The sequence below is a fragment of the Thamnophis elegans genome, chromosome 4 (genome assembly GCF_009769535.1).
Source record: "Thamnophis elegans isolate rThaEle1 chromosome 4, rThaEle1.pri, whole genome shotgun sequence".
In the NCBI taxonomy this organism is placed as follows: Eukaryota; Metazoa; Chordata; class Lepidosauria; order Squamata; family Colubridae; genus Thamnophis; species Thamnophis elegans.
In genome coordinates this window covers 83198415-83208605 of record NC_045544.1, presented here as the reverse complement: position 1 = coordinate 83208605, position 10191 = coordinate 83198415, and the positions used below count along the sequence as shown (strand labels likewise).

Genomic DNA, 10191 nt, shown 5'->3' with positions numbered 1-10191 from the left:
AACTGCTGGTCCCACTCACTGACCCAGATTGGATCCTGGACAATTGGGTTTACATGAGAATTCTAGTCTGATTTCTTCTCTGATCTCTTTGTTTTCCTGTATGTCCATGGAAGCCTTAAAAAATATTTTCATTTATACTTGCTTTTCTACCGATTTTTCACAGTGATAGTTGTCCATATATTATCTTTTTATGATTTTTCTGTAATTACATGAAATAAAAATCCTTCTGCATTTCTCGGCATTTTATCAATTTTATGGTGAAGTAGGTATCTATAGCCAAAAGAGTATTTCATCTAAAAATGCATGAAGAATATCTATCTTTAGTCTCCTTATTTGCTGAATTTATTTAGAAATTTTTCCCCTAAATTAACATTGTTTTTATTCCTTCATTCACAGCAACTGATACAGAGAAATATATTGTTTTTGATACTGCAGATAATTAAGCGTCACAAGTAGCAACTACTGATAACCTTATCCTCTATGGATTTGCTCACACATTTTAATATTGCCAAGAATATTTGAATGTCAAATCAAATCAAATCAAATAGAATCTTTACCATGGTCATAATCAGCATAAATATTAGGATGAGTAAAATTTCATAAGACCCTATGTTTCCCCATGCTTGTGTATGTCTGAAAGAATAAGTATTTTATCTGTGAATGTGTAAGAGAGAAGTAGAGTTGGCGCGGTCCGGCTGTCTGACTAATATATCAGGTTGAATTGAAGCCCCAATCAAAACTAAAACATTTAAATTAATACAAATGACAGTAAATGCATTTATTTTTAGCCTTTCTATACCTCTCTGTCAACTTATTTAAATAGGACACTCCCAAGAGTATCGGTGTATCAAGTAATAACAAAACTATTTATTGTGGATTAGATGCATTTAAAAAGAGAATGTCAGAAACTGATGTGTCAATAAAAATATGTTTTATCTAAGGCCAGCATTATCTAAAAATAAAATAAACATTATTGTCAGAGAGAGAGAGGAAGGGAGAGAGAATGAATTCCAGCCCCTTTTACAGTATACAGTTTCTTTCCAATATCCCACTTGATTGTAATGTAACCAAGGAGGTGTAGAATAAGGCCACTGGGTCCCCCCCCCCCCCGCTACTTAAAATTAACCTTGCTCTATGTCACTTTACGATAAGGGAGAAGAAAAGAGCCTTCAAATTGAACTGTGAAAAAATTCTAGATTCTTTCCCTATAATCTCTAATCCACATTCAGTCTCAGTTCTTTTTTGCCATTTTGTTTAGCACACAAATTTGGTTCTACTCTGTTCTGTTTTTGGAAAGTTAAAATTATCCTATTGAGAGACAGTAAAACCGAAGGCTTATGGGAGAATCTGGTTGCCACAGAGGAGTGTACTGATGGGAAAGTCAGATACCATAAAGCATTAAGAAAACAAAGTCACTTTATGGACTCCTAATGTAAACCCGGAGACTCTGAGTTCTAGGCCTCCCTTAGGCATGAAAGCCTGCTGGGTGGCTTTAGGCCAGTCACTCTCTTTCAGCCCAACCTAATTTATAGGATTGTTGTGGGGAAATAGGAGGCAGGAGAATTAGGTCTATTCTCTCTCTCCCTCGCATAAAACTCTAATAATATTACAGTCATCTAGATTCTGGACAGAGAAATATGGATAGGCTGTCTCAGCAGGATGCAGACACATTCTGAGGCCTTCTGAGGGCTCTCTACATTGGTCCTGCTGCCAACTCTGCTCCATCCATTAGCAGGTAGTCTGTACACTTTTCAGCCACTGTTGACTTCTGCAATAAGGAGCCCATTAATTTGACACAGTGGAGATGCCACTGAAATTTGTGGAATCTAATGACTTAGCATCTTACAATGTTTTTATGGGAGGTGGGAGTGGGTGAGGGCCTGTTAATTGTGAAGAAGCATTGCCTCAGTTTCTCTCTGAGTTCAGGAGAGGGAGGTGAATATCAGGAAACGTTGCAGACTCCAAGGACAGGCTATTCATAAAAATCGGCAAATATAAAATAATATTGTGACTGGTTTATCATTTGTGATGATAAACAAGTAAATGCTGTGTGCTTTTTTTTTTAGTAATTAGACTTTTTGTTTTCTCTTTTTCTGCAGGTTTATTCTTGTATCTTAATACATCAGAAAATATGAACTTCCTCCTTTTGAGCCCATGGCTGAGGAGCAGCAGTGAAAACTGCATGGTGCATGTGGCTGTCTACAAATACTTCCAACCAAACGGGAAGTATGTTGCTCAGGTCCTCCATGCTAATGAAAGCCACATCAAAACCCCATTGATTCCTGGCAAAGAAAAAAATGGGTAGGTCTCTTTCTCCCCACCCCACCTTCCAACACTACAATTTTGCTTTGAAGCATTACAATTCAGTTAAATACTTTTATCTGTAGAGTACTTTCTAGTTTCATCTTTCATCAGGGAATCTTTTGATTTAGATTATTTAAGAAAGAGGAGAGAGGCTACTGCATGGCTCTGTCACTGGGAGATGTTATTACTATGTCTGCTCTCATTAATCTATTTGGATATATTAATACTTGACCATAATAATTCACACACATGCACGGAAACACACAATGAGTAATTACAGCCCATTCTGCTCTCAGGGACACCACTTTGCTTTTTATTCATGAATATACTGCATTTTTTTTTCCTGATTAGAAGAGTTCTTTCTGCTTTCATGCTGTTCTGCCAACTGGTATGTAATAACTGAATTCAGTATAATTTAATTTCCTAAACCTCAAACATTAGCATAGGAAAAATACAAGTTCTACAGTATAAAGCTAATTCTTGCCTGCAGACACTAAGACAAATCAATAGTTGGAAAAGGTAAATGCATATTTACTCATTTGCTAATATTCAGGATGAATTTATACTTTGCATTTATGCTCCATAAACCCTAAAGTTTGCAAATCTTTGTTCATAGTTTAATATTATTCATAAACTCAGATTCAATGTCTTATTTCACAAACCTTAGTTAAACTATGGCTTACTGCAGTTTGTGAACTTGGACCTATTAGAGATTATAGTGGTGCTTAGTAGGTATTTACATAATCTGGCAGATAAACTAAATCTTCCATAGGAAACCACAGGGTTTTTTTGTGTTTACATTGTCAGAACTGGAAAATAGCCATTATTTCTTAATCCTCTAAAACACGGGTGTCACACTCGATCACATCATGTGACATCATATGACATATCACAACATTTTTTTTACCTTTAAGGAGCTGAGGTGAATGTGGCCTGCATGTGATGTGTGGGCTGCCAGTCTGACACTCCTGCCAAAGCAATGGCTAGTAATATTCAATGTATTCTGTTTGCCGACTCCATACTGAGGCTAACTTTAAGAACAAAGGGTCAGCAGGATTCACAGATACAGCCTGATTTGAGAGTTGTAGTACTTCTTCCACATGTTTTCCTTTTAATCTCTTCTTAATAATATTTCAATGCTATCTGAAAGTGTTTTGAAGGTTGAATACACATCTGTGTCACTTTAGTTGTGCTAATTAAGATGTTATCCGACTTTGTGAATCAATGGGACTTTTTTTTATGTTTGCTGTAAAAATGTGAATGCATTTACAAAATTTGGTTTGACTATTATTAATCACTAATCTGTACAGTGTTGTGAAAGTGTGGTGATGCGGTGGTGGTAGAGATAGGGATCAACACATATATAGTACAATAGTACAGCATGTGCTCCTTTTCACTTATTACGTCTGCACATCTTGTGCAAGGGGCCAAACTAGCTGGCGGCAGTGATTTCAGAAAATGGGGATTTTTATTTTTATTTTTTTTAACCACACAGCCTTTCTTATCTCCTTATACATTCATTCTGTGCAGGAAAAGGACAACACTGTAACCTAAAGGTGGTTTCAAAAACAAATCTATTTCCTGGGCTTGGCCTTGTATAAATTTTTGCATTATTTCCAGGTTGATCAGGCAAAGAAAAGAAGCCAGAATTCTGTCTGGTGGAAGATCAAATTTAACTGTAAGAACAAAGGTCAGCCAAGTGGCTCAGCTGAACAACTTTAGTGTCTTCTTTTGGAGAAAATCTAAAGCACTGTTTATCAACCTTGTCAACTTTAAGATGTGTGGACTTCAATTCCCAGAATTCCTCAGCCAGCACACTTCTTAAAGTTGGCAAAGTTGAGAAACGTTGGCACTAAAGCAAATATCCTGTTAGTAACTCTATGGAGATTGGTCACGAAAGAGTATTCCTCTCTCTCTCTTTTCACTTCTTAATAGTCATATTTTTAAAAAGGTAACAAACAGCATGGCCTATTCCATTTAGGGGAGAACTGTTCTTTCAAATTTTGTGTCCAAAAAGTTGCCCTAAAGGACATTTTTTCCCCCAAACGATGCAAAGATGTTTAAAGTAGCAATTGTGTATGCTCATACAAATGCTTCAGAAGACAGCTGTGATGGAATGAAGCAAGCCTAAAACATTAGTTTATGTCCTTTGCATTAATTTGTTAACCAACTGAGAAATCAAGGTACTACTTGTATCTCTTAATCTCAGGTCATGCCCACTTGTCCCAAGGTTGAAAAATTAGTCTTTTTTAAATATAGCCTAGTAGTGTAAAAATTAAATACATGAGATCCCTATTTAACTCAACATTTTAACTCTTCTTAATCCATAAATAATTTTTGTATGCTTGCAACATTTACATAAAGTATTTAGGGTGATGGCATTCTTTAATTTAATTGAGCTCAGGCTTTCTATTAAGTAGTGTGCTCTGTCTGGCCTATGGTCAGCTAAAATATCTTATTCCAATTGTGTAATTAAGATTAATTGCCAGTGATGCCTCAATTTGTCAGCCTTTCTCTGTGGGTTTTTTCTTTTTTTTAGATTGTAGTCAGGGCAAAACAGCAGGAGCCTATTTTGAGCAAGCTGATTTTGGATACTTTGAAGTGATGTTCTTTGTTTAATTTAGAATTTAATTTGAATATATGAATAGTGTGCACTCTTGATATTCTGATTAAAAAGTTTACCTTCATAGTTGCAGAATACATACTGCAAAGAGCAATTTAAAACAACTGTCATAGTTTTGTTTGCTTAGCATGGCAAACTGCTGAGAGAATTATTGTACCAGTGGCCTTGCTAGCTTATCCTTGAAAGAATGGAGGGAGGGAGGGAGGGAGGGAGGGGAGGAAGGAAAGAAGGAACGTAGAAAAGATTTTTTAAAAATAGTTGATTCATAGAGCAAATTTACCTTGGATTCTATTATAAAAATTAGGTGAAGGTTTTTTTTTTAAATTAAAAACATAGATGATAGTAAGGGGTACCAAGATTGGGATCATAGCATCCTGGATGAAAATAATTTAGTCCTTTGCAAGAATCCAAATAAAACAATTTCCCTGTGTTACTCTTAGTCCAATTTATGAACAACTCACTCCCACTGTTGCATGCCAACCTTCCTCATTTATCAGCCAGAAGACTCAAATCCAAGAAGCTCCCATTGGCACTTGCCCAATAATTTTAACATTGATTCCCAATGGAAATCCAAATGGGTCACTGAAAATCCAGATATAGGAAGACATATAAATGACCTCCCAAAATATGCCAGGCTTTGAAATAGCAGTGGACAATCTTGAATAAGATTCGCACCTCACCCGGTGTCTGCAGGAACTCTGTATAAATGGGGCATAGTATTCTCCTCTCAGTATGATTGTAGATCAAACTGTAGATCACAATTGTGACCAAGTGTAAGATGAGGGCATATACCAGTCTGAATCTGAATTTGTTTTTAATAAAAATGATGCTGCGCTTCAATAGCTAGATATATATTTCATTATGTTTTACTAATTTTGGTGAAATTACTGCTAGTTCATGTGTGATATGCCATTTGCTAAATAAATAAATAATTTGATTTTAGTTAGGAATTGATTCCAGTTAGGGAACCCAATATTGCTACAATAATACAGCCAAATTGACTTGTTAATCAATTCTCCTACAGACTGTTTGGAAATGGAATTGTGGCAGGTTTTCTTCTCTCTTATGAATGTTACAGGAACAGAAAATTTGTACTTATCAGATTCTGATAATTATGTAACTAGTAAGTGCTCAGAAAAATGCTATAGAATTGCAATAACTCTATGGACTATAAACAAGCAGAAAATTCAGGAGGCCAGTGTACCCCCAGTTTGTATACATCATCCTAAAATGGTTTGCATTGTTATAACTATACTTCTTTCATGGTGCAAATCCCTGCTTGCTAAAAATAATTGTTTATATCTGGGTTCCTCAGCCTAGTACTCTAGGGCAACTGAATTATCCTCTTAGGAGTGTATGAGATTTATACTCTAATGTGATATTGATGTGTGTTTGAACCACAGGGTAAATGGAGTCAATCTTAACTTGAAAAAAAATCCCATTTCTCCTGTGTTATGGATAAGAATTTATCACACAAGGGAAAGTCCACTCAATTGTCTTCAAATCAACAGACTGCCTAAACTTGTATTAGAACAGAAATGCTTCAATAAGCAGAATAAAAAGATAGTGATAAGCTTAAATGAAACCCGAGTAGTAGTGGGTGAAGTGAAATGAAATAAGTGAAGACATAAAAAAAAAAATAATCCCTTATTCTAGTCAGTTTTAAGTCTCCCCCACCCGTTCTCCTCCACCAGTCTTTTGGGAACTGTGGATAGTTAAGTTACCTGAGATATATTAGACTTTGTTGATCATTTTACTTGATGTATCAAACTACTTCGAGTTTCTTAGGAAGTTAGCTTATCTGTAATAACTTTATAAATAAAGATTATCGGGCACAAAGATAAGCTTTCTCTACAGATTTCATTTACTTCTCTGTGTCTTGAGTAGTTTTTCTAACAAATCAAAATGAAAAACAAACAAAAAACAGTGCATGTGCATAATCGCGCGTGAGTGCACACGCACACAAGCTGGATATCCATGCTTCGCAACAAAACTATGTGATCAGGCTATGCAAGAGGAATTTGGTTCACAAACCCTTAGCTCAGTGGTGGTCGGTGATTGAAACAAATAAGGAAATATTGCTCCTGCCACCTTGAGTCTGGAAGCAGTTCCATAGGTGGAAGCCATAGACATTTGGTGAGGTACTGACATTTAATACTGCAAGGAGCCCCAGATCGCTCCTGAATGAAGGAGTGGACGTCTGTGAATTTGAACTGAGTAGCGGAATGTGAAGCAATTGGCAGTTGGAACAGAGTTCTTTTCAGGTGGGGAGGTGGAATAGAACTCCTTAGCATCAGAGCGTGTTAATTACTATATAAGAAGTACCAATGATCTGATGGTCATTTCAAAAAATCGTTTCTTAGCAAGCAACTAGAAGCCACATACGTGTCAAATTTCAGGTTTTTAGGCTTTATGGTTCTGGAGATTTTGTAATGAGTGAGTAGTATTTGCCTTTTATCTATAGAGAGAGGCATGTGTGTATATGTGTGTGTGTACATATACATATATGCATGTGTGTGTGTGTGTAGAGATAGAGAGAGGGAGAGAGAGGGGGGGGAGAGAGAGATGGATCTCTGTTCTTGGTTTGTTTTTCATTTTACGGCATTACAACTGTAATGAATAATAGGAAATAATCAGTTATCAAGCACATATCTTATATTTCTTCAATGTTGAAGTGATGTCCTTGTCAGACAACAGGTGACTGTAATCCTTGCCTGATATTCCAGAAATATAGATGACCTCCTATATTACTGCCTCTTCCCCCTGCCCTCTAAACATATTCAGGGACCCTGGTATGTATTCAGAGGCAGAGATAACTCTTATTTGCATTGCAGATTTAGGAAAGTAACCAAAGGGAGCAGATGTAGAACATTATTCTCATTCAAAGTGACACGAGGCTCATATCTTTCCCGAGCTTTGAAAAAGGTGATCCACATTTTCCCCTATTTGCACATTCATTCCATTTCCAGTATTAGTTTTCTCTCCCCACTGTCTGACCCTACCTGTAAAATCATTGCATGGCTATTTACTTGGAACATCTGACAAATGTTTGCATTTTGATTCCTATAATAGATGTAGGAAATAGAATGCAAGAGAATGATCCATGTAAAGCAGGAAATTTAAGTCAATGTATTCGGGGAAGAAAATCTCTCAAATCTGAATTGAGCTTTATATAGGTCACAAAGAACTTCTCACTGAAATCTTTAGGGCTGCATTTATCTGATTTATCAGATTTCTAGTTGTATAGGTGAGGAACAACAAAATAATCTAACATAATTGCCTTCCTGCTTCCAGTGAGTATAAAAAAAGAAATAGACTTGTGTGATTTAAGTGAAGTCAATAACTGATTTAGTAGAGTAAGGGGTGGTGGAAAGAAATGTCACTTCTTCTCCTCAAACACTTATTAAAGTTGAACCAAGCCTTGCATGGATGTTCAATTTGGTAGATTAATGACAGTTTGTCTGACTATACCAGCTGAAGGTATAAGCAGGTATCAAGTATTTATCATGTGTACTGTTATTTATAGGACAGAAAATAGATGGCCTTTTGGCAAACACAGTGAAGATTGGTTTCTTTTTTTCAGGAGGATTAATTTTGATTGATGAGCAGATTTGCCATTATAAAAAGTCTCAGAACAAATAACAGCTACTGTGAACCTTGGTCCTTTAGAATTAATGTTCATGAGAAACTGTAAATAGTTTAATGCAGAATAGCGAATTTGAAAGACTAATTAATTCATCTGTAGAAAAAGAGTAGTGGAACATTAGCTTGTATTACCATAGATATTTTTTTCTTTTTTAAGATTTCTTCAAAAATTCCAGAGGGCCTTATTGTTTTATTTACATGCCAAAAAGGAAAAGAAAACCATCCTTCCCCAGCTATATTAGCTATAAAATTAGTCATTGGTCTGCTATTCTTTTCATGTGTGCAATAGTCAGTGCACATTTGGAATATATTTGGGATTGTCACATTTTAAGAAGAAAAGGGAGAATAAAAGATTAGAGTATGTTTGATAATTGCCAGGTTTGAATATTTTAAGATAAAGTAGACTTGTTGTTTAGGAGGGCAGGACAAAAACTAATGACTGGAAATTGCAAGAAAGCAGACTTTTAGATAAAACATTAAGAGAACCATCCTAACAATAAGAACTGCTCATCCACAAAATGGGATGCTTTGGAAAGTAATTGGTTGGTTCTCCTTTATTACCGTAGAAGAGGTAAGCAGAGACTAGATAACCATATGTCAAGATTGCTATTGCTGTATCATGCATTGAACAGGGATAATTTCCAGTTAAACTTTTTTTTCATAGATTCTCAGAACATTAGAGTCGGTTTTGCAATGTTCACTGATTCTAAAACAAAAGGGTATCTCAAAAATGGGAGCATTTCCTGATAAACAGAATGAATGGAATGAAGTTATTTGATTATACAGTATATGTTTGTGTGTGTGTGTGTGTGTTTGTGTGTTTGTGTGTGTGTGTGTGTGCACGCATATCAGGGGTGGGTTTCTCGCCCCGTTCCAACCGGTTCGGTTGGAACGAGGCCGGCGGCGTCCTCATGCACGTGTGCGGCGTCCTCGCGCACGCACGTGGCGCACGTGTGCGTACTAGCATCTGTGCGATGCTCCAACTGCTCCTGGAGGATCGCGCAGGCGCTGTATGCGTCCTGCGCATGCGGGGAAGCGCAGAATTCATCAAAAACGGGTAAGGAGCGGGAGCGTGGGTGCGTGGGCGCGGGCGTGCGCAGGCGCGGAGGGGGCCTTCGCCGTTCCCGGAAGTTACTTACTTCCGGGTTCGGCGACCAACCGGTTCGCAGGGACCGCCGCGAACCGGTTGAAACCCACCCCTGACGCATATACATATACACATACACATGCATATTCATATATTTACACAGTAAAGGTTTCCCTCACACATATGTGCTAGTTGTTCCCGACTCTAGGGAGCAGTGCTTATCTCTGTTTCAAAGCCGAAGAGCCAGCACTGTCTGAAGACGTCTCTGTGGTCATGTGGCCGGCATGACTAAATGCCGAAGGGACATGGAACACTGTTACCTTCCCACCAAAGGTGGTTCCTATTTTTCTACTTGCATTTTTACATGCTTTTGAACTGCTAGGTTGACAGAAGCTGGGACAAGTAATGGGAGCTCACTCCCTTACACAGCGCTAGGGATTCAAACCATCGAACTGTTGACCTTTCTGATTGACAAGCTCAGTGTCTTAGCCATTGAGCCACTGCGTCCCTACATATACATATGCAAGAGAGA

The 10191-nt window shown here is 37.3% G+C and overlaps 1 protein-coding gene across 1 annotated transcript in view; it reads left to right on the top strand.

Annotated features, from left to right (window-relative positions):
* Window positions 1-1804: 1804 nt before the first annotated feature.
* Window positions 1805-10191, top strand: part of ALK (ALK receptor tyrosine kinase) — a 346271-nt gene continuing 337884 nt past the window's right edge. The window contains exons 1-2 of the mRNA XM_032216056.1: window positions 1805-1862; window positions 2100-2301. Coding sequence (XP_032071947.1) covers window positions 1805-1862; window positions 2100-2301 — 260 coding nt within the window. The remainder of the gene's footprint in view (window positions 1863-2099; window positions 2302-10191) is intronic.